This window comes from Heptranchias perlo, unplaced genomic scaffold, assembly GCF_035084215.1.
Source record: "Heptranchias perlo isolate sHepPer1 unplaced genomic scaffold, sHepPer1.hap1 HAP1_SCAFFOLD_178, whole genome shotgun sequence".
Classification (NCBI taxonomy): Eukaryota; Metazoa; Chordata; class Chondrichthyes; order Hexanchiformes; family Hexanchidae; genus Heptranchias; species Heptranchias perlo.
Genome location: NW_027139055.1, coordinates 748,076 through 776,075, shown reverse-complemented (window position 1 = coordinate 776,075; position 28,000 = coordinate 748,076). Strand labels below are relative to the sequence as shown.

General features: G+C 53.6%; 2 protein-coding genes across 4 annotated transcripts in view; one reads left to right on the top strand and one right to left on the bottom strand.

The window, feature by feature from the left end:
• Nucleotides 1-7,837: 7,837 nt before the first annotated feature.
• Nucleotides 7,838-22,003, bottom strand: ssr4 (signal sequence receptor, delta). 2 transcript variants are annotated; one of them, XM_067977774.1, is made up of 6 exons: nt 21,874-22,003; nt 15,887-16,005; nt 13,974-14,046; nt 11,190-11,282; nt 8,596-8,661; nt 7,838-8,052 (listed from the first exon to the last, which is right to left on the bottom strand). In XM_067977774.1, the coding sequence occupies exons 1-6, from the start codon at nt 21,938-21,940 to the stop codon at nt 8,021-8,023; spliced, it is 450 nt and encodes a 149-aa protein (XP_067833875.1). In that variant the 5' UTR covers nt 21,941-22,003; the 3' UTR covers nt 7,838-8,020. The 2 variants fall into 2 exon arrangements, with proteins under 2 accessions (XP_067833875.1, XP_067833876.1); XM_067977775.1 differs by having other exon boundaries at nt 11,190-11,299; nt 13,986-14,046.
• Nucleotides 22,004-24,753: 2,750 nt separating this feature from the next.
• Nucleotides 24,754-28,000, top strand: part of idh3g (isocitrate dehydrogenase (NAD(+)) 3 non-catalytic subunit gamma) — a 48,754-nt gene continuing 45,507 nt past the window's right edge. The window contains exon 1 of one of the 2 annotated variants that reach the window (XM_067977770.1): nt 24,754-24,891. In XM_067977770.1, coding sequence (XP_067833871.1) covers nt 24,832-24,891 — 60 coding nt within the window. In that variant the 5' untranslated portion in view covers nt 24,754-24,831. The remainder of the gene's footprint in view (nt 24,892-28,000) is intronic. The other variant, XM_067977772.1, reaches the window with a different exon arrangement.

Sequence of the window (28,000 nt, the reverse complement as noted above, 5' to 3'; positions counted from 1 at the left end):
TGACTGGTGTCTCTCAGTCCCTCTCTCTCAGGGAGATATCTGTACACTGACTGGTGTCTCTCAGTCCCTCTCTCTCAGGGTGATATCTGTACACTGACTGGTGTCTCTCAGTCCCCTCTCTCTCAGGGAGATATCTGTACACTGACTGGTGTCTCTCAGTCCCCTCTCCCTCGGGGAGATATCTGTACACTGACTGGTGTCTCTCAGTCCCCTCTCCCTCAGGGAGATATCTGTACACTGACTGGTGTCTCTCAGTCCCCTCTATCAGGGAGATATCTATACACTGACTGGTGTCTCTCAGTCCCCTCTCTCTCAGGGAGATATCTGTACACTGACTGGGATCTCTCAGTCCCCTCTCTCTCAGGGAGATATCTGTACACTGACTGGTGTCTCTCAGTCCCTCTCTCAGGGAGATATCTGTACACTGACTGGTGTCTCTCAGTCCCCTCTCTCTCAGGGAGATATCTGTACACTGACTGGTGTCTCTCAGTCCCCTCTCCCTCAGGGAGATATCTGTACACTGACTGGTGTCTCTCAGTCCCTCTCTCTCAGGGAGATATCTGTACACTGACTGGTGTCTCTCAGTCCCCTCTCTCTCAGGGAGATATCTGTACACTGACTGGTGTCTCTCAGTCCCTCTCTCTCAGGGAGATATCTGTACACTGACTGGTGTCTCTCAGTCCCCTCTCTCTCAGGGAGATATCTGTACACTGACTGGTGTCTCTCAGTCCCTCTCTCTCAGGGAGATATCTGTACACTGACTGGTGTCTCTCAGTCCCCTCTCTCTCAGGGAGATATCTGTACACGGACTGGTGTCTCTCAGTCCCCTTCTCCCTCAGGGAGATATCTGTACACGGACTGGTGTCTCTCAGTCCCTCTCTCTCAGGGAGATATCTGTACACTGACTGGTGTCTCTCAGTCCCCTCTCTCTCAGGGAGATATCTGTACACTGACTGGTGTCTCTCAGTCCCCTCTCTCTCAGGGAGATATCTGTACACTGACTGGTGTCTCTCAGTCCCCCTCTCCCTCAGGGAGATATCTGTACACTGACTGGTGTCTCTCAGTCCCTCTCTCTCAGGGAGATATCTGTACACGGACTGGTGTCTCTCAGTCCCTTCTCCCCTCAGGGAGATATCTGTACACGGACTGGTGTCCTCTCAGTCCCTCTCTCTCGGAGATATCTGTACACTGACTGGTGTCTCTCAGTCCCTCTCTCGTCAGGGAGATATCTGTACACTGACTGGTGTCTCTCAGTCCCCTCTCCCTCAGGGAGATATCTGTACACGGACTGGTGTCTCTCAGTCCCTCCCTCTCAGGGAGATATCTGTACACTGACTGGTGTCTCAGTCCCCTCTCTCTCAGGGAGATATCTGTACACTGACTGGTGTCTCTCAGTCCCTCTCTCTCAGGGAGATATCTGTACACTGACTGGTGTCTCTCAGTCCCCTCTCTCTCAGGGAGATATCTGTACACTGACTGGTGTCTCTCAGTCCCTCTCTCTCAGGGAGATATCTGTACACTGACTGGTGTCTCTCAGTCCCCTCTCTCTCAGGGAGATATCTGTACACTGACTGGTGTCTCTCAGTCCCTTCTCCCTCAGGGAGATATCTGTACACGGACTGGTGTCTCTCAGTCCCTCTCTCTCAGGGAGATATCTGTGCACTGACTGGTGTCTCTCAGTCCCTCTCTCTCAGGGAGATATCTGTACACTGACTGGTGTCTCTCAGTCCCCTCTCCCTCAGGGAGATATCTGTACACTGACTGGTGTCTCTCAGTCCCTTTCTCTCAGGGAGATATCTGTACACGGACTGGTGTCTCTCAGTCCCTTCTCCCTCAGGGAGATATCTGTACACGGACTGGTGTCTCTCAGTCCCTCTCTCTCAGGGAGATATCTGTACACTGACTGGTGTCTCTCAGTCCCTCTCTCTCAGGGAGATATCTGTACACTGACTGGTGTCTCTCAGTCCCTCCCTCTCAGGGAGATATCTGTACACTGACTGGTGTCTCTCAGTCCCCTCTCTCTCAGGGAGATATCTGTGCACTGACTGGTGTCTCTCAGTCCCTCTCTCTCGGGGAGATATCTGTACACGGACTGGTGTCTCTCAGTCCCCTCTCTCAGGGAGAAATCTGTACACTGACTGGAGTCTCTCAGTCCCTCTCTCTCGGGGTGATATCTGTACACTGACTGGTGTCTCTCAGTCCCTCTCTCTCAGGGAGATATCTGTACACTGACTGGTGTCTCTCAGTCCCCTCTCTCTCAGGGAGATATCTGTACACTGACTGGTGTCTCTCAGTCCCTCTCTCTCAGGGAGATATCTGTACACTGACTGGTGTCTCTCAGTCCCTCTCTCTCAGGGAGATATCTGTGCACTGACTGGTGTCTCTCAGTCCCCTCTCTCTCAGGGAGATATCTGTACACTGACTGGTGTCTCTCAGTCCCTCTCTCTCAGGGAGATATCTGTACACGGACTGGTGTCTCTCAGTCCCTTCTCCCTCAGGGAGATATCTGTACACGGACTGGTGTCTCTCAGTCCCTCTCTCTCAGGGAGATATCTGTACACTGACTGGTGTCTCTCAGTCCCTCTCTCTCAGGGAGATATCTGTACACTGACTGGTGTCTCTCAGTCCCCTCTCCCTCAGGGAGATATCTGTACACTGACTGGTGTCTCTCAGTCCCTCTCTCTCAGGGAGATATCTGTACACGGACTGGTGTCTCTCAGTCCCTTCTCCCTCAGGGAGATATCTGTACACGGACTGGTGTCTCTCAGTCCCTCTCTCTCAGGGAGATATCTGTACACTGACTGGTGTCTCTCAGTCCCCTCTCTCTCAGGGAGATATCTGTGCACTGACTGGTGTCTCTCAGTCCCTCTCTCTCGGGGAGATATCTGTACACGGACTGGTGTCTCTCAGTCCCCTCTCTCAGGGAGATATCTGTACACTGACTGGTGTCTCTCAGTCCCTCTCTCTCAGGGAGATATCTGTACACTGACTGGTGTCTCTCAGTCCCCTCTCCCTCAGGGAGATATCTGTACACTGACTGGTGTCTCTCAGTCCCTCTCTCTCAGGGAGATATCTGTACACGGACTGGTGTCTCTCAGTCCCTTCTCCCTCAGGGAGATATCTGTACACGGACTGGTGTCTCTCAGTCCCTCTCTCTCAGGGAGATATCTGTACACTGACTGGTGTCTCTCAGTCCCTCTCTCTCAGGGAGATATCTGTACACTGACTGGTGTCTCTCAGTCCCCTCTCCCTCAGGGAGATATCTGTACACGGACTGGTGTCTCTCAGTCCCTCCCTCTCAGGGAGATATCTGTACACTGACTGGTGTCTCAGTCCCCTCTCTCTCAGGGAGATATCTGTACACTGACTGGTGTCTCTCAGTCCCTCTCTCTCAGGGAGATATCTGTACACTGACTGGTGTCTCTCAGTCCCCTCTCTCTCAGGGAGATATCTGTACACTGACTGGTGTCTCTCAGTCCCTCTCTCTCAGGGAGATATCTGTACACTGACTGGTGTCTCTCAGTCCCCTCTCTCTCAGGGAGATATCTGTACACTGACTGGTGTCTCTCAGTCCCTTCTCCCTCAGGGAGATATCTGTACACGGACTGGTGTCTCTCAGTCCCTCTCTCTCAGGGAGATATCTGTGCACTGACTGGTGTCTCTCAGTCCCTCTCTCTCAGGGAGATATCTGTACACTGACTGGTGTCTCTCAGTCCCCTCTCCCTCAGGGAGATATCTGCACACTGACTGGTGTCTCTCAGTCCCTTCTCCCTCAGGGAGATATCTGTACACGGACTGGTGTCTCTCAGTCCCTCTCTCTCAGGGAGATATCTGTACACTGACTGGTGTCTCTCAGTCCCTCTCTCTCAGGGAGATATCTGTACACTGACTGGTGTCTCTCAGTCCCTCCCTCTCAGGGAGATATCTGTACACTGACTGGTGTCTCTCAGTCCCCTCTCTCTCAGGGAGATATCTGTGCACTGACTGGTGTCTCTCAGTCCCTCTCTCTCGGGGAGATATCTGTACACGGACTGGTGTCCTCTCAGTCCCCTCTCTCAGGGAGAAATCTGTACACCTGACTGGAGTCTCTCAGTCCCTCTCTCTCGGGGTGATATCTGTACACTGACTGGTGTCTCTCAGTCCCTCTCTCTCAGGGAGATATCTGTACACTGACTGGTGTCTCTCAGTCCCCTCTCTCTCAGGGAGATATCTGTACACTGACTGGTGTCTCTCAGTCCCTCTCTCTCAGGGAGATATCTGTACACTGACTGGTGTCTCTCAGTCCCTCTCTCTCAGGGAGATATCTGTGCACTGACTGGTGTCTCTCAGTCCCCTCTCTCTCAGGGAGATATCTGTACACTGACTGGTGTCTCTCAGTCCCTCTCTCTCAGGGAGATATCTGTACACGGACTGGTGTCTCTCAGTCCCTTCTCCCTCAGGGAGATATCTGTACACGGACTGGTGTCTCTCAGTCCCTCTCTCTCAGGGAGATATCTGTACACTGACTGGGTGTCTCTCAGTCCCTCTCTCTCAGGGAGATATCTGTACACTGACTGGTGTCTCTCAGTCCCCTCTCCCTCAGGGAGATATCTGTACACTGACTGGTGTCTCTCAGTCCCTCTCTCTCAGGGAGATATCTGTGCACGGACTGGTGTCTCTCAGTCCCTTCTCCCTCAGGGAGATATCTGTGGCACGGACTGGTGTCTCTCAGTCCCTCTCTCTCAGGGAGATATCTGTACACTGACTGGTGTCTCTCAGTCCCCTCTCTCTCAGGGAGATATCTGTGCACTGACTGGTGTCTCTCAGTCCCTCTCTCTCAGGGAGATATCTGTACACTGATTGGTGTCTCTCAGTCCCCTCTCTCTCAGGGAGATATCTGTGCACTGACTGGTGTCTCTCAGTCCCTCTCTCTCGGGGGAGATATCTGTACACGGACTGGTGTCTCTCAGTCCCCTCTCTCAGGGAGATATCTGTACACTGACTGGAGTCTCTCAGTCCCTCTCTCTCGGGGAGATATCTGTACACTGACTGGTGTCTCTCAGTCCCTCTCTCTCAGGGAGATATCTGTACACTGACTGGTGTCTCTCAGTCCCCTCTCTCTCAGGGAGATATCTGTACACTGACTGGTGTCCCTCAGTCCCTCTCTCAGGGAGATATCTGTACACTGACTGGTGTCTCTCAGTCCCCTCTCTCTCAGGGAGATATCTGTACACTGACTGGTGTCTCTCAGTCCCCTCTCTCAGGGAGATATCTGTACACTGACTGGTGTCTCTCAGTCCCTCTCTCTCAGGGAGATATCTGTACACTGACTGGTGTCTCTCAGTCCCCTCTCTCAGGGAGATATCTGTACACTGACTGGTGTCTCTCAGTCCCTCTCTCTCAGGGAGATATCTGTGCACTGACTGGTGTCTCTCAGTCCGCTCTCTCTCAGGGAGATATCTGTGTGGTTTTGCTTCTAAGTATAATCTTATCAGGAAAGGCTGAACAGACTGGGGCTTTTTTCTCTCGAAAAGAGAAGACTGAGGGGTGACCTGATAGAGGTCTTTAAAATGATGAAGGGGTTTCGATAGGGTAGACGTAGAGAAGATGTTTCCACTTGTGGGGGAGACCAGAACGAGGGGGCCATCATATAAGAGAGTCACTAATAAATCCAATCGGGGAATTCAGGAGAAACTTCTTTACCCAGAGAGCGGTGGGAATGTGGAACTCGCTCCCACATGGAGTGGTCGAGGGGAATAGAATCGATGGATTTAAGGGGAAGCTCGATAAACACATGAGGGGAGAGAGGAATAGAAGGAGAGGGTGAGATGGAGGAGGCTCGTGTGGAGCACAACCCAGTTGGGCCGAATGGCCTGTTTCTGTGCTGTAAATACTATGTACACATATACACAGTGTACTGTAGAGTGTTATGACATGGGTTGGGACACTCACCATTTTACTCACCCACAAGTTCGAATTATTAAAAGTCCTTTCCCCCCCCCCCCCCTCCAAGGGCAGTGACTGAGGTGTTGTTGTTGTCATTGTCAGGCTCTAACCTGCCCTCGAGTCACCCCGTCACACGCCCCATCTTGAGCCTCCTGCACAGTTCCCACCTGGACTCTCGTTTCCCTTTCTCCGCGGCCGAGGGCGGGCGCGCCCGCGCGTTCCCGGCGCCGCCGGGCACATCCTTCGGCGGGAGTGGGGCAGGGGCCGCACGTGGGCCTCGAGCTCGGCAGAGAAGGTGTGTGGGGAGGGGGTGTAAAAGAGACGAGACGAGAGATGGACCTGATTGAACAGTGACAGAGAGTGCAATGTGGTCGCAGGGCCACGGCAAGGACCGAGTATCCCAGTTTGCTGCCGCTCCCCATCTGGAGGCTTCTCGGGGTTGGGGAGACTCCTGCAACAAGACTGCAGTGCTGGTCGAGGTGGGCATTGCCCCTTCTCTGCCATGTGTGGGGGAGGTCATGGTGGGTATCGTCAACCCCCACCCCACTGGGGCACAGCACCAAGGGCACTGCCCACTGCCTTTTTTGGTATCTTCACTATGAACCCAGAGAGTATGGGGTATTCAATTGGAGAGATCACAACCAACCTGGATTCCAGCACAAGCATCTCACACACACACACACAGCTGGAACTCTGCCTGACTGACTGACCTCCTCTCAAACCCACGATGGAAACAAATACGCCTGCTGAACCGAAAGCTAAATACCGCGGCTGCTGGAAATGGGAAATAAGAACAGAAGATGCTGGAAAAGCTCAGCAAGTGAAGCAGCAGCTGTGGAGAGAGAGACAGGGTGAACGTTCCAGGTCGAAGACCGTCCGTCAGAATTAAATAAAACCTGCCGAGATCAGCTAACATGGGTTACCAGAACTGAACTTTAAGCTCACAGGATGGAGTGTTTGATGGGACAGTGTAGAGGGAGCTTTACTCTGTATCTAACCCTGTACCTGCCCTGGGAGTGTTTGATGGGACAGTGTAGAGGGAGCTTTACTCTGTATCTAACCCTGTACCTGCCCTGGGAGTGTTTGATGGGACAGTGTAGAGGGAGCTTTACTCTGTATCTAACCCTGTACCTGCCCTGGGAGTGTTTGATGGGGACAGTGTAGAGGGAGCTTTACTCTGTATCTAACCCTGTACCTGCCCTGGGAGTGTTTGATGGGACAGTGTAGAGGGAGCTTTACTCTGTATCTAACGCTGTACCTGCCCTGGGAGTGTTTGATGGGACAGTGTAGAGGGAGCTTTACTCTGTATCTAACCCTGTACCTGCCTGGGAGGGTTTGATGGGACGGTGTAGAGGGAGCTTTACTCTGTATCTAACCCTGTACCTGCCCTGGAGTGTTTGACGTGACAGTGTCGAGGGAGCTTTACTCTGTATCTAACCCTGTACCTGCCCTGGGAGTGTTTGACGGGACGGTGTAGAGGGAGCTTTACTCTGTATCTAACCCTGTACCTGCCCTGGGAGTGTTTGACGGACAGTGTAGAGGGAGCTTTACTCTGTATCTAACCCTGTACCTGCCCTGGGAGTGTTTGACGGGACAGTGTAGAGGGAGCTTTACTCTGTATCTAACCCTGTACCTGCCCTGGGAGTGTTTGATGGGACAGTGTAGAGGGAGCTTTACTCTGTATCTAACCCTGTACCTGCCCTGGGAGTGTTTGACGGGACAGTGTAGAGGGAGCTTTACTCCATAACTGGGACTAATTGGATATCTCTTCTGACGAGCCTGCAATGGCCCAATGGCCTCCAACTGTGCGGTGAGACTCCGTGATTGTATAGAAACCCCAAGTAAACCAGGTAAAAGGACCTCAATTAGTGAAGCACGCCACGATCTTATCGAGAGAGGAATCAAACCAATCTACAGAAAAAGTATTTATTAAATCCCATTAGTCCTCTTCATTGTTTCAGCTTTGCTCCTCAATCCTCGGATCTGGAGTCGGGTCCCCACCCCTTCCCTCCGGTCAGTCCATCATGCCTGGATGTTGCTTTTCGCGCTGAAGGCGAGATAGTAGACCAGCAGGCCAATCACCGCCGCAACCACTTCAGTCGCAACCCAGGGTCCGTTCCACGCTCCCTGTAGGGGGGGGGGGGGGGGGAGGGAAAATCAAAATTCGATGGGAACAAGACACACACACACACACACCCCCCCTTCCCTCTCTCCTTACGCAGGGAAGGATGCGACCTCCCGCGGGCGTTCTCGTTGCCTCGCTTGGGAGCTTGTCCATCACGCACCCGGCGCACCGTGGCAAAGCCGAGGAAGCAGACTTGGGCATCTCCGATGGTGCACCGGGGAGATATTCGGGGATCCTGGTCTGCGCTGATCCGGCTGCTTCCGGCCAGAGCAGCCCTCCTGGGCGACACCATCCGGGTTCGCGCTGCCCAGACCGCACAAAACCGCTGCAGGGGCCGGATCGGGCACGGCCGCGACGCCCTCTGCAGTCGAATAGCCGGGCAACGGCCACCGGGGAGAGAGACGGCGGAGGGACGACCGCGGACCAGCTTAAAGCCGGCACGGCGGCGGCAGTGGAACGAGACATTGGCGAAGAGAGGCTCACTGTTCGGTATATAAAAAAAAAAGGCGCCCATCCCGCCCGGCGGAAGCCGCGCCGCTACTCACCCGGTGTTCGACGTTGACGGCGAAGAGCGGCTTGATGGAAGAAAGATCCTCGTTGTTCCTTTGAGCCTTCGAGCGAACGAGATGGGAGAGTGAGAGAGAACTCGGGTGACAGCAGTTTCTAAATTACAAGTCCCTCTGTATAACCCACCCCCCCGACTTTAGCCCAGCGTCTTTTTACTCACTCCTTGGGACGTTCTTCTACATTCCAAATGCAAGCCGTCACCTTCTTGAACCGCTGGTAACGATTTTTTGATACGACTGAGTGGCCACTTCAGGGGGGGGTGCAGTTAAGAGTTAACCACATTGGGCGTGGGACTCGAGTCACACATAGGCCCAGAGCGGGCAAGGACGGCAGGCTGCCTTCCCTTAAAGACGACATTAGTGAACCAGTTGAGGTTTTTTTTTAAAAACGACAATTCGAACAGCTTCACGGTCACTTTTGTTTTTTTTTACCAGCGACAGATTTTTATTCCCAGATTTTCTTTTTAAAACCGAATTCAAAATTCTCAAACTGCCGGGATGGCGAATCAAACTGGGATTCGAGTCGGGGGCCTGGGTTTGAGGACACGGAGAGCCTCGAGTAGATCAGGGACAGTTTCTGTGTCGCACGCGTGGTGGGTGGAGCCTATTTTAATGGATCAGTAAGAGGTGCCCCAGTGTCACCCGACAGGAGTCTGCCCTACAAGTGCCCCCTCTGAAGGCAGCGCCAAGATAATAAATAAACCAGCAGTCCGATTCAACGATTGTGTACAGGGCACAATGTCAAAATCTGCAGATGACACAAAACTTGGAAGTGTAGTGAACAGTGAGGAGGATAGTGATAGACTTCAAGAGGAGATAGACAGGCTGGTGGAATGGGCGGACACGTGGCAGATGAAATTTAACACAGAGAAGTGCGAAGTGATACATTTTGGTAGGAAGAACGAGGAGAGGCAAAATAAACTAGAGGGCACAACTCTAAAAGGGGTGCAGGAACAGAGATCTGGGGTATATGTACACAAATCATTGAAGGTGGCAGGGCAGGTTGAGAAAGCTGATAAAAAAGCATACGGGATCTGGGCTTTATTAATAGAGGCCTCAGAGTACAAAAGCAAGGAAGTCATGATGAACCTTTATAAAACACTGGTTCGGCCACAACTGGAGTATTGTGTCCAGTTCTGGGCACCGCACTTTAGGAAAGATGTGAGGGCCTTAGAGAGGGTGCAGAAGAGATTTACTAGAATGATTCCAGGGATGAGGGACTTCAGTTACAGGGATAAACCGGAGAAGCTGGGTTTGTTCTCCTTAGAGCAGAGAAGGTTAAGGGGAGATTTGATCGAGGTGTTCAAAATGACAAGGGGTCCAGACAGAGTAGATAGAGAGAAACTGTTCCCATTGGCAGAAGGGTCGAGAACCAGAGGACACAGGTTTAAAGTGATTGGCAAAAGAACCAAAGGCGACATGAGGAAAAACTTTTTTTTTAAAAAAACACAGCGAGTGGTTATGATCTGGAATGCACTGCCCGAGGGGGTGGTGGAGGCAGATTCAATCATGGCCTTCAAAAGGGAACTGGGTAAGTACTTGAAGGAAAAAATCTGCAGGGCTACGGGGAACGGGAAGGGGGAGTGGGAGTAGCTGGATTGCTCTTGCAGAGAGCCGGCACGGGCTCGACGGATCGAACGGCCTCCTTCTGTAACCATTCTACGATTCTAAGATGCTTAAAGCTGGAAGACACACCAGGTGCAGATTCACCAGAATGATACCGGGGCTAAAAGGGTTAAATTATGACAGACTGGGCTTGTTTTCCCTCGAGTATAAAGGATTAAGGGTGATCTAATCAAGGCTTCTTTTTTTTTTAAGATGATTAAAGGATTCGATAGGGTCGATAGAGAGAGAAACTATTTCCTCTGGTGGGGGGCGTCCAGAACAAGGGGGGCAGAACCTTAAAATTAGAGCCAGGCCGTTCAGGGGGCGACGTCAGGAAGCACTTCCTCACACAAAGGGGAGGGGGGAAATCTGGGACTCCCGCACCCCCCAAAAAAAGCTTGGTCAATTGGAGCTTTCACAACTGAGATCGAAGGATTTTTATTAATGGCGAGAATCACAGAAAGGTTACAGCATGGAAGGAAGGCCATTCCGCCCATCGAGTCCGTGCCGGCTCTCTGCAAGAGCAATCCAGCCAGTCCACTCCCCCCGCAGCAAATTTTTTTCCTTTCAAGTACTTATCCAGTTCCCCTTTTGAAGGCCATGATTGAATCTGCCTCCACCACCCCCTCGGCAGTGCATTCCAGATCATAACCACTCGCTGTGTAAAAAAGTTTTTCCTCATGTCGCCTTTGGTTATGGATCCAAGGCGGGTAAGATGGAGTTAAGATACAGATCCGATCTGATCTGATTAAATGGCGGAACGGACTCGAGGGGCTGAACGGCCTCCTCCTGAAGCTCCACACCCTGCGGTGCCACCAGTCGTGGAGGGGGTTGCGGGGAGCAGGGCGGGGGGCTCGGGTTCCAGCGACCGGAGCCCTAAACTAACAGCAAGTCCTTGAAGGAAGGTGTAACCAGGCAGCTTTCAAACCCACCCCCACCTTGCCTTACGCATCGTACGCACGACTCACTTTTCTCAAGGCGCTGTAGGACTCTTCGTCGAAGAACTTCACCTCGTACGTCCCCGACTTGGCGGTCTTGTGCTCGGTGCTCCAGGAAACCTGAGGAGCGCACGGGCGCACTCGGTTAACGGGGAGATTACGGGGTTGTGTGTTTCGCAGCAGAGACCGCGGCGCTCGGGCGGGCCGCCGGTTCGATTATGGCTGGGGGGGGGAGGGGGGCGTGATGGAGGCCGACCCCTCTCCCCCACCGAGGACAGGAACGATGGCCCCACGGGGCTTTCCCCCGCTCTTCGATAGCGCCCTTGGGATGCCGTAGACCCCGAGGCGCTGGCGGAAGAGCGGGGGAAACCCCCTCCCCCCGGTGCCGTCGTTCCTGGCCTCGAACACGGTCAGCCTTGGCGGGATCGTGCTGTGCGCAAACCGGCCGCCGCGTTTGCCGACGTAAAACTTCAGTGCGCGCGGAGCACGCCCGGGGGGTCCGGAGATCGGGCACAGTGTGGTCACGGTGGTCTCGGAAGGGGAAACGCCTCCCTCTGGGAGCCCACCACCCGCTGTGGTTACTGGGCCCAGGATTCAGAACAGGACAGAACTCATCCCAGGCCCAGGGAGTGGGAAACAGTTTACAGGGGGGGGGGGGGAGCGCACCACTATTTACAGGGGGGGGGGGAGCGCACCACTATTTACAGGGGGGGGGGGAGCGCACCACTATTTACAGGGGGGGGGGGGGGGAGCGCACCACTATTTACAGGGGGGGGGGGGGGGGGAGCGCACCACTATTTACAGGGGGGGGGGGGGAGCGCACCACTATTTACAGGGGAGGGGGGGGAGCGCACCACTATTTACAGGGGAGGGGGGGGAGCACACCACTATCTGCGGGGGGGGCGGGGGGGAGCGCACCACTATTTACAGGGGGGGGGGGAGCGCACCACTATTTACAGGGGGGGGGAGCGCACCACTATTTACAGGGGGGGGGAGCGCACCACTATTTACAGGGGGGGGGAGCGCACCACTATTTACAGGGGGGGGGGGGAGCGCACCACTATTTACAGGGGGGGGGGGGAGCGCACCACTATTTACAGGGGGGGGGGGGAGCGCACCACTATTTACAGGGGGGGGGGAGCGCACCACTATTTACAGGGGGGGGGGGGGAGCGCACCACTATTTACGGGGGGGGGGGAGCCCACCACTATTTACAGGGGGGGGGGGGAGCGCACCACTATTTACAGGGGGGGGGAGCGCACCACTATTTACAGGGGGGGGGGGAGTGCACCGCTATTTGCAGGGGGGGGGGGGAGCGCACCGCTATTTACAGGGGAGGGGGGGGGGGGAGCGCACCACTATTTACAGGGGGGGGGGGGGAGCGCACCACTATTTACAGGGGGGGGGGGGAGCGCACCACTATTTACAGGGGGGGGGAGCGCACCACTATTTACAGGGGGGGGGGAGCGCACCGCTATTTGCAGGGGGGGGGGGGAGCGCACCGCTATTTACAGGGGGGGGGGGGGAGCGCACCACTATTTACAGGGGGGGGGAGGGGGGAGCGCACCACTATTTACAGGGGGGGGGGGAGCGCACCACTATTTACAGGGGAGGGGGGGGAGCGCACCACTATTTACAGGGGAGGGGGGGGAGCACACCACTATCTGCGGGGGGGCGGGGGGGAGCGCACCACTATTTACAGGGGGGGGGGGGAGCGCACCACTATTTACAGGGGGGGGGAGCGCACCACTATTTACAGGGGGGGGGAGCGCACCACTATTTACAGGGGGGGGGAGCGCACCACTATTTACAGGGGGGGGGGGAGCGCACCACTATTTACAGGGGGGGGGGGAGCGCACCACTATTTACAGGGGGGGGGGGAGCGCACCACTATTTACAGGGGGGGGGGGGGAGCGCACCACTATTTACAGGGGGGGGGGGGGAGCGCACCACTATTTACAGGGGGGGGGGGGAGCGCACCACTATTTACAGGGGGGGGGGGAGCGCACCACTATTTACGGGGGGGGGGGGGAGCGCACCACTATTTACGGGGGGGGGGGAGCCCACCACTATTTACAGGGGGGGGGGGGAGCGCACCACTATTTACAGGGGGGGGGAGCGCACCACTATTTACAGGGGGGGGGGGGAGCGCACCGCTATTTGCAGGGGGGGGGGGGAGCGCACCGCTATTTGCAGGGGGGGGGGGGGGAGCGCACCGCTATTTGCAGGGGGGGGGGGGGCCAGGAGCGCACCACTATTTGCAGGGGGGGGGCAGGGAGCGCACCACTATTTGCAGAGGGCGGGTGGCAGGGAGCGCACACTATTTGCGAGGGGGGGGCATGGAGTGCACCACTATTTGCAGAGGGGGGGGTGGCAGGGAGTGTACCACTATTTGCGGGGGGGGGGGCATGGAAGTGCACCACTATTTGCGGGGGGGGGCATGGAGTGTACCACTATTTGCAGGGGGCAGGGAGTGTACCACTATTTGCAGGGGGGTAACCCCACGTAATGCAACACTATTTGGGGGGGGGGTGGGGGTAACATTTCATAAAATAAGACACCAAAGGGCCAGGGGTGGGGAGGGGAGTGAAAAACAGATCTACCTGCCCACGTGCACAAGCTATGATCTCCCCCTCATATCCAACAATGGGATTTGATGCCTGGTTTAACCTCCCCCACCACCCCGGCTGGCACAGGGCTACTGATTCGGGCAGGGCAATAATTCTGGGGGCTGATCAAGGGGGTTCTCCTCCGGACACCGTGCGCGTCGACTCGACCGCGCCCCTCATCCCCCCCCCCCCCCACCGTACACTGGTAGCGGCCGACCGTCTTGACCTCGCGTGACGGGGAACTGCTTGCCGTTGACGTCTGCGTACAGGGCCACGTTCTGCCAGGAGAGGAGAGAGAAGGGTTAGTTGCACTTGTGGAACCTGACGATACGAAGAGCAGAGCTGGGCAGTCAGCACCTGAAAGGGAGGAGGAGGAGGAGGAGGAGGAGGAGAAGAGAGAAATTCTCATTCACGTGTTCAAATCCCTCCATGGCCCTCGCCCCCTCCCCCCCCACTATCTCTGTAACCTCCTCCTACAACACCCCCGAGATCTCTGCGCTCCTCCAATTCTGGCCTCTTGTGCTGATCAAATATTAGCCTTTATCTGGAGGGCTGGAATACAAAGAGGTGGAAGTTATATCACAGCTGTACAGATCTCTGGTCAGACCGCATTGAGAGAACTGCGTTCGGTTCTGGGCATCGCACCCCAGGGAGGATATACTGGAGGTTTGTATTTCTTGAGTTTAGAAGGGTGCGGAGTGATCTGATCGAGGTGTTTAAGGGATTCAATAGGGTATCGATAGATTTAGTAAATAAGGAGAAACTGTTTCCAGCGGCAGGAGGGACGGTAACCAGAGGACACAGATTTAAGGTAATAGCCAAAAGGACCAGAGAGAGATGAGATTTTTTTTACGCAGCGAGTTGTTCTGATCTGGAATTCACTGCCTGAAAGGGCGGTGGAAGCAGATTCAATAATAACTTTCAAAAGGGAAATTGGAGAAATACTTGAAAAGGGAAAAATTTGCAGGGGAAAGAGCAGGGGAGTGGGACTAATTGGATCGCTCTTTCAAAGAGCCGGTACAGGCACGATGGGCTGAATGGCCTCCTTCTGTGCTGTAAGGTTCTATGAACAGGGAGCCTGAGAACACACCGTGACCCAGGATGAGGAATTGAAAGTCCCCTTTCTCCATTGGCCTTGAGGGCTTCACTAGGCCCTGCTCCTCCTAGTTTCCATGGTGACATCGACCCAGCACTAGGCAGGAATCGGGGGCCCAGCTCGGAGTCTCACTCGGGGAATAGAGACGGGGAGGATGGTGCAGGAGGTGGACAAGGCCACGCTGGTACCAGTTTGTGATGGAGTGAGGCAGTGGGATTAGTTTGGGGATTGATACAGGGCTATGGGGAGAGAGTGGGGCAGTGGGATTAGTTTGGGGATTGATACAGGGCTATGGAGAGAGAGCGGGGCAGTGGGATGAGAACATAAGAAATAGGAGCAGGAGGAGGCCATTAGGCCCTCGAGCCTGCTCCACCATTCAATCAGATCATGGCTGATCTTCTACCTCAACTCCACTTTCCCGCCCGATCCCCATATCCCTTGATTCCCCTCGAGTCCAAAAATCTATCGATCTCAGCCTTGAATATACTCAATGACTGAGCATCCACAGCCCTCTGGGGTAGAGAATTCCAAAGATTCACAACCCTGAGTGAAGAAATTCCTCCTCATCTCAGTCCTAAATGGCCGACCCCTTATCCTGAGACTATGCCCCCTAGTTCTGGACTCTCCAGTCAGGGGAAACAGCCTCTCAGCATCTACCCTGTCGAGGCCCCTCAGAATCTTATTGTTTCAATGAGATCACCTCTCATTCTTCTAAACTCCAGAGAGTATCGGCCCATTCTACTCAATCTCTCCTCATAGGACAACCCTCTCATCCAGGAATCAATCTAGTGAACCTTCGTTGCACCGCCTCTAAGGCAAGTATATCCTTCCTTAGATAAGGAGACCAAAACTGTACACAGTACTCCAGTGAGGTCTCACCAAAGCCCTGTACAATTGTAGTAAGACTTCCTTACTCTTGTACTCCAACCCCCTTGCAATAAAGGCAACGTGCCATTTGCTTTCCTAATGGTTCGGATTGGGATTGACGTAGGCTCCAGCCCTGGTTATAGTTTGACGCCCACCTGAGCTCCGTTTTTGCAGGTCAGCGAGATTTCTACGATGAACACGGTCTCCGAGGAGATGACAGCATCGGAGGTCGTGTAATACGAGGGCACTATCGCCGGCTCTGTGCACGTATCAGCTGCAGAGAGAGAGAGCGTTAGTACCAGGAACTGGAATACTCGGAACAAAAAAAGTCAACAGATGTACAGTCCAATCTAAAGTATGGCGATAACCAACCACTGAATCCGTCCAGGTTTTACTGCAGCCACTACCGGGGGACTCGGTGGGTTCATGCACCGCTGACCTTTCACCTCATGGTTCAGAGGGTACCCTCAGCCTCAGATTGATCGACAGGGACAGCTTCCGTTTCTATGACGCCTCAGGATGCCACTGAGGTGCTTTTGAAGTGCAGTCTCATCTCTCCACTGGGTGTGGGGTGTCCAGTGAGGATGGAGTGTTCATCCAATAAACCAGTGTTGTCCAGTGGAAATCACTGACCAGCCACAGGAGAGGCTACGGCAACACCGATTTAGCCACATGGACTAATTTTAGCAGCGATGCCTCACACACAGACACAATCCACTTAATATCTCCCATCGTTCAGTGACCGAGGAGGTAAAGCAGCCACTAACCAAAGAGAAATCTCTCGCGCTCAGCTTTTCGTCAGACCGTTCTGCCATCAAATAGGTCAACGGCCACATACATAGTCCGTGTGAGTCCGAGTCCTGAGATCACTTGTTCAACAAGTGTCCATCACTCAATTTTTTATTTACTGCTCCTTGGTTTTAGAAGCAGAGCCATAGAGTGCAAAAGCAAGGGAGTTACGCTAAACCTTTACAAAACACTGGTTAGACCCCAGCTGGAGTATTGTGTCCAGTTCTGGGCACCACACTTTAGGAAGGATGTCAAGGCCTTAGCGAGGGTGCAGAGGAGATTTACCAGAATGGTACCAGGGATGAGGGAGTTCAGTTACGTGGAGAAACTGGGCCTGTTCTCCTTGGAGCAGAGATTTAATCGAGGTGTTCACAATCACGAAGGGTTTTGATAGAGTAAATCAGGAGAAACTGTTTCCAGTGGGCAGGAGGGTCGGTGACCAGAGGACACAGATTTAAGATAATCAGGGAAAAGAACCAGAGGGGGAGATGGAGAATATTTGTTACAAAGCAAGTTATGATCATCTGGAATTCGCTGCCTCAAAGGGAGTGGAAGCAGATTCAACAGCAACTTTCAAAAGGGAATTTTGAAGGGAAAAAATTTGCGGGGCCTTGTGGAAAGCGCAGGGGAGTGTGGGACTAATCGGATAGCTCTTTCAAAGAGCCGGCACAGGCACAATGGGCCGAACGGCCTCCTTCTGTGCTGTATCATACAATGAAAGAAATTTACGGCACAGAAGGAGGCCATTCGGCCCATCGTGTCCACACTGGCTGAAAAAGAGCCACCCAGCCTAACCCCACTTTCCAGCACTTGGTCCGTGGCCCTGCAGCTCACGGCTCTTCAGGTTCACATCCAGGTATTTATTAAATGAGTTGAGGGTTTCTGCCTCTCCCACCCTCTCAGGCAGTGAGTTCCAGACCCCCACCACCCTCTGGGTGAAAACATTTCTCCTCAGCTCCCCTCTAATCCTTCTACCAATCACTTTAAATCTCTGCCCCCTGGTTATTGACCTCTCTGCTAAGGGAAATAGGTCCTTCCTATCCACTCTATCTCGGCCCCTCATAATCTTATACACCTCAATTAAATCTCCCCTCAGCCTCCTCTGTTCCAAAGAAAACAACCCCAGCCTATCCGATCTTTCCTCATAGCTAAAATTCTCCAGTCCTGGCAACATCCTCGTAAATCTCCTCTGTACCCTCTCTAGTGCGATCACATCTTTCCTGTAATGTGGTGACCAGAACTGTGCGCAGGACTCAAGCTGTGGCCTAACTAGTGTTTTATACAGTTCCAGCATAACCTCCCTGCTCATATATTCTATGCCTCGGCTAATAAAGGAAAGTATCCCATATGCCTTCTTAATCACCTTATCTACCTGACCTGCTACCTTCAGGATCTGTGGACATGCACTCCAAGGTCCCTCACTCCCTCTACACCTCTCAGTATCCTCCCATTTATTGTGTACTCCCTTGCCTTGTTTGCCCTCCCCAAATGCATTCCCTCACACTTCTCCGGATTGAATTCCATTTGCCACTTTTCTACCCACCTGACCAGTCCATTGATATCTTCCTGCAGTCTACAGCTTTCCTCCTCACTATCAACCACACGGCCAATTCTTGTATCATCTGCAAACTTCTTAATCATGCCGCCTACATTTAAGTCCAAATGATTAATATATATCACAAAAAGCAAGGGACCGAGTACTGAGCCCTGCGGGAACCCACTGGAAACAGCCTTCCAGTCACAAAAACACCCGTCGACCATCACCCTTTGCTTCCTGCCACTGAGCCAATTTTGGATCCAACTTGTCACTTTCCCTTGGATCCCATGGGCTTTTACTTTTCTGACCATTCTGGGACCTTGGTCAAAAGCCTTGCTAAAATCCATGTAGATTACATCAAACGCGCTACCCTCATCGACCCTCCTTGTTGCTTCCTCAAAAAATTCAATCAAGTTAGTGAGGCACGACCTGCCCTTAATAAATCCATGCTGACTGTCCTTGATTAATCCGTACCTTTCTAAATGATTAATCCTGTCCTTCAGAATCGATTCCAATAATTTGCCCACCACCGAGGTTAAACTGACTGGCCTGTAATTACTCGGTCTATCCCTCGCTCCCTTTTTATACAACGGTACATTAGCAGTCCTCCTGTACCACCCTGTAGTCAGAGAGGATTGGAAAATGATGGTCAGAGCCTCTGCTATTTCCTCCCTTGTTTCTATGATCCGAAATGCAATGATCCACAGCTGGATTCCCAATTAGCCACATCTGGTCAGTGACTAACGTATTGGACATACGCTGCAGTGGGGCAGAGGTCCACGGCATAAAAGTGCCAATCTCTCTCTCTCTCAGAGCACCCACAAGGACGATGGGTGAGAGAGAGATGAGATGAGAGTGCCACACGGGTGCAGTGGGGAGGGGGATGTTCGTCTGAGAGCGAGGCTAAAACACGTTGTCCGACAAAGGGGGGAGCGTTCAGTTTGCATCTAACTGACCTGGGAGCGACGGATGCCAACACTGGCTGCCCGGAAATGTCCCAGCACTGACACCCCTCACCTTTAAAAGGAGAAGAACCCACAAATCAAAAAGTGGCATGGAGAGGGTCAAAAAAGGGAAAGGGGGGGGGGAACCAAAGAAGGGGGGCGGTGGATGAAGGGAGACCAAAGGAGGAGGAGGAGGAGGAGGAGGAGGAGGAGGAGGAGGAGGAGGAGGAGGGGGGGGGGGGGGGGGGGGGGGGGCAGATGGAGGGAGACCAAAGGAGAGGGGGGGGGGGGCAGATGGAGGGAGACCAAAGGAGAGGGGGGGGGGGCAGATGGAGGGAGACCAAAGGAGAGGGGGGGGGGGCAGATGGAGGGAGACCAAAGGAGGAGGAGGGGGGGGGGGGGGCAGATGGAGGGAGACCAAAGGAGGAGGAGGGGGGGGCAGATGGAGGGAGACCAAAGGAGGAGGAGGGGGGGGGGCAGATGGAGGGAGACCAAAGGAGAGGGGGGGGGCAGATGGAGGGAGACCAAAGGAGAGGGGGGGGGACCAAAGGATAGGGGGGGGGGCAGATGGAGGGAGACCAAAGGAGAGAGGGGGGGGGGCAGATGGAGGGAGACCAAAGGAGAGAGGGGGGGGGGCAGATGGAGGGAGACCAAAGGAGAGAGGGGGGGGGGGGGGCAGATGGAGGGAGACCAAAGGAGAGAGGGGGGGGGGGGGGCAGATGGAGGGAGACCAAAGGAGAGAGGGGGGGGCAGATGGAGGGAGACCAAAGGAGAGGGGGGGGGGCAGATGGAGGGAGACCAAAGGAGAGAGGGGGGGGGGGCAGATGGAGGGAGACCAAAGGAGAGAGGGGGGGGGGCAGATGGAGGGAGACCAAAGGAGAGAGGGGGGGGGGGGGCAGATGGAGGGAGACCAAAGGAGAGGGGGGGGGGGGGCAGAGGGGGGGGCAGATGGAGGGGGGGGGCAGATGGAGGGAGACCAAAGGAGAGAGGGGGGGGGGCAGATGGAGGGAGACCAAAGGAGAGAGGGAGGGGGGGGGGGGCAGATGGAGGGAGACCAAAGGAGAGAGGGAGGGGGGGGGGGCAGATGGAGGGAGACCAAAGGAGAGAGGGAGGGGGGGGGGGGCAGATGGAGGGAGACCAAAGGAGAGGGGGGGGGCAGATGGAGGGAGACCAAAGGAGAGAGGGGGGGGGCAGATGGAGGGAGACCAAAGGAGAGGGGGGGGGGGAAGAGGGGGGTGGATGGGGGGGGGGGGAAGAGGGGGGTGGATGGGGGGGGGGGGAAGAGGGGGGTGGATGGGGGGGGGGGAAGATGGGGGTGGATGGGGGGGGGGGGAAGAGGGGGGTGGATGGGGGGGGGGGGAAGAGGGGGGTGGATGGGGGGGGGGGGGAAGAGGGGGGTGGATGGGGGGGGGGGGGAAGAGGGGGGTGGATGGGGGGGGGGGGGGAAGAGGGGGGTGGATGGGGGGGGGGGGAAGAGGGGGGTGGATGGGGGGGGGGGGAAGAGGGGGGTGGATGGGGGGGGGGGGAAGAGGGGGGTGGATGGGGGGGGGGGGAAGAGGGGGGTGGATGGGGGGGGGGGGGAAGAGGGGGGTGGATGGGGGGGGGGGGGAAGAGGGGGGTGGATGGGGGGGGGGGGAAGAGGGGGGTGGATGGGGGGGGGGGAAGAGGGGGGTGGATGGGGGGGGGGGGGAAGAGGGGGGGGAGGGGTGGATGGGGGGGGGGGGGGAAGAGGGGGGTGGATGGGGGGGGGGGGGAAGAGGGGGGTGGATGGGGGGGGGGGGGGGAAGAGGGGGGTGGATGGGGGGGGGGGGGAAGAGGGGGGTGGATGGGGGGGGGGGGGAAGAGGGGGGTGGATGGGGGGGGGGGGAAGAGGGGGGTGGATGGGGGGGGGGGGGGAAGAGGGGGGTGGATGGGGGGGGGGGGGGGAAGAGGGGGGTGGATGGGGGGGGGGGGGAAGAGGGGGGTGGATGGGGGGGGGGGGGGGAAGAGGGGGGTGGATGGGGGGGGGGGGGGAAGAGGGGGGTGGATGGGGGGGGGGGAAGAGGGGGGTGGATGGGGGGGGGGGGGAAGAGGGGGGTGGATGGGGGGGGGGGGGAAGAGGGGGGTGGATGGGGGGGGGGGGGGAAGAGGGGGGTGGATGGGGGGGGGGGGGAAGAGGGGGGTGGATGGGGGGGGGGGGAAGAGGGGGGTGGATGGGGGGGGGGGGGAAGAGGGGGGTGGATGGGGGGGGGGGGGGGAAGAGGGGGGTGGATGGGGGGGGGGGGGAAGAGGGGGGTGGATGGGGGGGGGGGGAAGAGGGGGGTGGATGGGGGGGGGGGGGAAGAGGGGGGTGGATGGGGGGGGGGGGGAAGAGGGGGGTGGATGGGGGGGGGGGGGAAGAGGGGGGTGGATGGGGGGGGGGGGAAGAGGGGGGTGGATGGGGGGGGGGGGGAAGAGGGGGGTGGATGGGGGGGGGGGGGGGAAGAGGGGGGTGGATGGGGGGGGGGGGGGAAGAGGGGGGTGGATGGGGGGGGGGGGGGGAAGAGGGGGGTGGATGGGGGGGGGGGGGGAAGAGGGGGGTGGATGGGGGGGGGGGAAGAGGGGGGTGGATGGGGGGGGGGGGGAAGAGGGGGGTGGATGGGGGGGGGGGGGGAAGAGGGGGGTGGATGGGGGGGGGGGGGGAAGAGGGGGGTGGATGGGGGGGGGGGAAGGGGGAGACCAAAGGGGGGGGGGGGTGGAGTACAGGCCCCTCCCCATTAGGCCCCGGCCAGCACCTTAAGGCCACGTCACTTATTCCCACACCAGCCTCTCCCCCTCTCCAGCCCCAGCCCCAAGGCCTCGGGGGAGGGCCGGGGGGGGGAGTGGAGTCGGGGCCCGGGGCCCGCGGCCTCACCTGCACACATACAGACCGCCGCCGCCAGCAGGGCCGCCGCCGCCGCCGCCTGTCGCCGCCACTCCATCTCCGTCCAGGGGGAAAACCTCCTTCACAGCGCGGGGCACCACGGGAAGAAGGGCCGAGCCACCCGGGGCACCACGGGAAGAAGGGCCGAGCCACCCGGGGCACCACGGGATAGCCGCCAGTACCTCCCGGAAACTGGGAGGACCAAGTAACGCGCCTGCGCACTAGCAACTTCTGGCATCAAATGCCCTTTTTCCCTTGAGAAGATTTTATTTTTTTAAAACATTTTTTTTTAAATCATCAGATTGGATGATAATAAGGGGGAAAAGAGGATAAAAGGGAAATCCTAGAGGTCAGGGGAAAAGAAAAAGGAATTCAAGTTAACTCTAAACATCAAGTAAACATAATTTGTAATTCGAAACAAGTAAAAAGTAAATAATTGTGAATTCAACCCAATCCCATCACTTCTGAACAATAAATAAAATGGGATTCCACTCTTAAAATTAAATTGAAGTCATTAAAATGAATGTTCTCGAAGTTATAATTCTCCCTCCCTCCCTCTCGCCCTCCCTCCTCCCTCCCTCCTCCCTCCCTCGCCCTCCCTCTCGCCCTCCCTCCTCCCTCCCTCTTGCCCGCCCTCGCCCTCCCTCTCTCCCTCGCCCTCCCTCTCTCCCTCGCCCTCCCTCTCTCCCTCGCCCTCCCTCTCTCCCTCGCCCTCCCTCTCGCCCTCCCTCTCTCCCTCCCTCTCGCCCTCCCTCTCTCCCTCCCTCTCTCCCTCCCTCTCTCCCTCCCTCTCTCCCTCGCCCTCCCTCCGTCACCTCCTACAACCCTCCTCCAATTCTGGCCTCTTGTCCAGCCTCTACCTCCTTCGCCCCAACACACGGCCGTGCCTTCAGCCCTCTACGTCAACTTGCATTTATATGGCACCTTTAACGTAGTAACAACGACCCAAGGCGCTTCCCGGGACCTTATCGGACAAAATTAACACCGAGGCACATGAGGAGATTTTTAGGACCGGTGACCAAAAGCTCGGTCAAAGAGGTCGGTTTTAAGGAGCCTCTTAAAGGAGGAGAGAGAGGCAGAGAGGTTTAGGGAGGGGATTCCAGAGCTTAGGGCCGAGGCGGCTGAAGGCACGGCCGCCAATGGTGGAGCGATGAAAACGATGCACAAGAGGCGAGAATTGGAGGAACGCAGAGATCTGGGAGGGTTGCAGGGATGGAGGAGGTTACAGAGATAGGGAGGGGGGGGCGAAGCCATGAAGTGATTTGAACACAAAGATGAGAATTTTTTAAATCGAGGCATTGTCGAACTGGGAGCCAATGTAGGTCAGTGAGCACAGGGGTGATGGATGAACGGGGCTTGGTGCGAGTTAGGATTAGGCTCTAATCTATGGAATTCTCTCCCTCAACCTCTCCGCCTCTCTCTCCTCACTAAAGATGCTGCTTAAAACCTCTCTCTTTGACCGAGCTTTTCATCACCTGTCCTAATATCTCCTTTTTTGGCACGGTGTCAATTTTTTTCTCCGAATGCACTCCTGTGAAGCGCCTTGGGACGTTTCACCACATCAACGTCGCTATATAAATGCAAGTTGTTGTAAAAAGCACATAAGATTAATTCTAAAAATGAAATATAAATAATTCCAAAACAGTAAGTAAAATTTTAAACAGCGGTTCAAATTTACTCTAAACAGCAATTAAAAGTAATCATAAAAGGGGAATAAAATTAATTCTAAACAGCAATTAAAAGTAATCATAAAAGGTGAATAAAATTAATTCTAAACAGCAATTAAAAGTGATCATAAAAAGGGGAATAAAATTAATTCTAAACAAATTAAAAGTAATCATAAAAGGGGAATAAAATTAATTCTAAACAGCAATTAAAAGTGATCATAAAAGGGGAATAAAATTAATTCCAAACAGCAATTAAAAGTGATCATAAAAAGGGGAATAAAATTAATTCTAAACAAATTAAAAGTAATCATAAAAGGGGAATAAAATTAATTCTAAACAGCAATTAAAAGTGATCATAAAAAGGGGAATAAAATTAATTCTAAACAACAATTAAAAGGTGAATAAAATTAATTCTAAACAGCAATTAAAAGGGAAATAAAATTAATTCCAAACAGAAATTAAAAGTGATCATAAAAGGGGAATAAAATTAATTCTAAACAGCAATTAAAAGGGGAATAAAATTAATTCTGAACAGCAATTAAAAGGGGAATAAAATTAATTCTAAACAGCAATTAAAAGGGGAATAAAATTAATTCTAAACAGCAAATAAAAGGGAAATAAAATTAATTCCAAACAGAAATTAAAAGTGATCATAAAAGGGGAATAAAATTAATTCTAAACAGCAATTAAAAGGTGAATAAAATTAATTCTAAACAGCAATTAAAAGGGAAATACAATTAATTCCAAACAGAAATTAAAAGTGATCATAAAAGGGGAATAAAATTAATTCTAAACAGCAATTAAAAGGTGAATAAAATTAATTCTGAACAGTAATTAAAAGGGGAATAAAATTAATTCTAAACAGCAATTAAAAGGTGAATAAAATTAATTCTGAACAGCAATTAAAAGGTGAATAAAATTAATTCTAAACAGCAATTAAAAGTGATCATAAAAGGGGAATAAAATTAATTGTAATCAGCAATTAAAAGTAATCATCCAAAGGGGAATAGAATTAATTCTAAACGAGTACAATTCATTGAGAACAGTGATTGAATCAATTCTTTCAAAAGAATAAGAGTGAATTGTAAAAAAGGCACTGGGAGAGAAGAGTGAGGGCTTCATAGGCTCGCTGGAGACTACAACTCCCGGGGTGCAGCGCGCCACGCATGCGCGCTGGGGTGCGGAGGACGCGCCGCGGGGGATTGTGGGCTGGGGAGCGCATCACGTGGTGCGCCGGGCGGACGGTTGACGGTTGAGGGTCGGTGGGACGGACGGACGGACGATGGCGGTGAGGTGGGCGTGCGGGGCGGTCAGAGGGTCTCTCAACGGCCCGGTGGCCCAGGTAACGGCAGCGGGCAGCAACGGTGGAGCGGTGCGGGCCGAGGTCACCTTCAGCGGCGGCGGTTGGAGTCGGACGGCTTCTCTTAAAGGGGCCGCGCCTCTTAAAGGGGCCGCGCCCTCGGGGATTTGTGGCTTGCAAGCGGGAAATTCAGAGTGTGCGAATGGGAGGGAGTCACGCACTGGAATCTAATCGAGGGGTTCGGGGGTTTATATATAGAATAACAGATACCCGGGAGTGAGTTACAGACTGGAATCTAATCGAGGGGTTCGGGGGGGTTTATATATAGAATAACAGATACCCGGGAGTGAGTTACAGACTGGAATCTAATCGAAGGGTTCGGGGGGGTTTATATATAGAATAACAGATACCCGGGAGTGAGTTACAGACTGGAATCTAATCGAGGGGTTCGGGGGGTTTATATATAGAATAACAGATACCCGGGAGTGAGTTACAGACTGGAATCTAATCGAGGGGTTCGGGGGGGGTTTATATATAGAATAACAGATACCCGGGAGTGAGTTACAGGCTGGAATCTAATCGAGGGGTTCGGGGGGTTTATATATAGAATAACAGATACCCGGGAGTGAGTTACAGACTGGAATCTAATCGAGGGGTTCGGGGGGTTTATATATAGAATAACAGATACCCGGGAGTGAGTTACAGACTGGAATCTAATCGAGGGGTTCGGGGGGGTTTATATATAGAATAACAGATACCCGGGAGTGAGTTACAGACTGGAATCTAATCGAGGGGTTCGGGGGGGTTTATATACAGAATAACAGATACCCGGGAGTGAGTTACAGACTGGAATCTAATCGAGGGGTTCGGGGGGTTTATATATAGAATAACAGATACCCGGGAGTGAGTTACAGACTGGAATCTAATCGAGGGGTTCGGGGGGTTTATATATAGAATAACAGATACCCAGGAGTGAGTTACAGACTGGAATCTAATCGAGGGGTTCGGGGGGTTTATATATAGAATAACAGATATCCGGGAGTGAGTTACAGGCTGGAATCTAATCGAGGGGTTCGGGGGGGTTTATATATAGAATAACAGATACCCGGGAGTGAGTTACAGACTGGAATCTAATCGAGGGGTTCGGGGGGTTTATATATAGAATAACAGATACCCGGGAGTGAGTTACAGACTGGAATCTAATCGAGGGGTTCGGGGGGTTTATATATAGAATAACAGATACCCAGGAGTGAGTTACAGACTGGAATCTAATCGAGGGGTTCGGGGGGTTTATATATAGAATAACAGATATCCGGGAGTGAGTTACAGGCTGGAATCTAATCGAGGGGTTCGGGGGGGTTTATATATAGAATAACAGATACCCGGGAGTGAGTTACAGGCTGGAATCTAATCGAGGGGTTCGGGGGGTTTATATATAGAATAACAGATACCCGGGAGTGAGTTACAGGCTGGAATCTAATCGAGGGGTTCGGGGGGTTTATATATAGAATAACAGATACCCGGGAGTGAGTTACAGACTGGAATCTAATCGAGGGGTTCGGGGGGGGTTTATATATAGAATAACAGATACCCGGGAGTGAGTTACAGACTGGAATCTAATCGAGGGGTTCGGGGGGTTTATATATAGAATAACAGATACCCGGGAGTGAGTTACAGACTGGAATCTAATCGAGGGGTTCGGGGGGGGTTTATATATAGAATAACAGATACCCGGGAGTGAGTTACAGACTGGAATCTAATCGAGGGGTTTGGGGGGTTTATATATAGAATAACAGATACCCGGGAGTGAGTTACAGACTGGAATCTAATCGAGGGGTTCGGGGTGGTTTATATATAGAATAACAGATACCCAGGAGTGAGTTACAGACTGGAATCTAATCGAGGGGTTCGGGGGGTTTATATATCGAATAACAGATACCCGGGAGTGAGTTACAGACTGGAATCTAATCGAGGGGTTCGGGGGGTTTATATATAGAATAACAGATACCCGGGAGTGAGTTACAGGCTGGAATCTAATCGAGGGGTTCGGGGGGTTTATATATAGAATAACAGATACCCGGGAGTGAGTTACAGACTGGAATCTAATCGAGGGGTTCGGGGGGGGTTTATATATAGAATAACAGATACCCGGGAGTGAGTTACAGACTGGAATCTAATCGAGGGGTTCGGGGGGTTTATATATAGAATAACAGATACCCGGGAGTGAGTTACAGACTGGAATCTAATCGAGGGGTTCGGGGGGGGTTTATATATAGAATAACAGATACCCGGGAGTGAGTTACAGACTGGAATCTAATCGAGGGGTTTGGGGGGTTTATATATAGAATAACAGATACCCGGGAGTGAGTTACAGACTGGAATCTAATCGAGGGGTTCGGGGGGTTTATATATAGAATAACAGATACCCGGGAGTGAGTTACAGGCTGGAATCTAATCGAGGGGTTCGGGGGGTTTATATATAGAATAACAGATACCCGGGAGTGAGTTACAGGCTGGAATCTAATCGAGGGGTTCGGGGGGTTTATATATAGAATAACAGATACCCGGGAGTGAGTTCCAGACTGGAATCTAATCGAGGGGTTCGGGGGGTTTATATACAGAATAACAGATACCCGGGAGTGAGTTACAGGCTGGAATCTAATCGAGGGGTTCGGGGGGTTTATATATAGAATAACAGATACCCGGGAGTGAGTTACAGACTGGAATCTAATCGAGGGGTTCGGGGGGTTTATATAGAGAATAACAGATACCCGGGAGTGAGTTACAGGCTGGAATCTAATCGAGGGGTTCGGGGGGTTTATATATAGAATAACAGATACCCGGGAGTGAGTTACTGACTGGAATCTAATCGAGGTGTTCGGGGGGTTTATATATAGAATAACAGATACCCGGGAGTGAGTTACAGACTGGAATCTAATCGAGGGGTTCGGGGGGTTTATATATAGAATAACAGATACCCGGGAGTGAATTACAGGCTGGAATCTAATCGAGGGGTTCGGGGGGGTTTATATATAGAATAACAGATACCCAGGAGTGAGTTACAGACTGGAATCTAATCGAGGGGTTCGGGGGGGTTTATATATAGAATAACAGATACCTGGGAGTGAGTTACAGACTGGAATCTAATCGA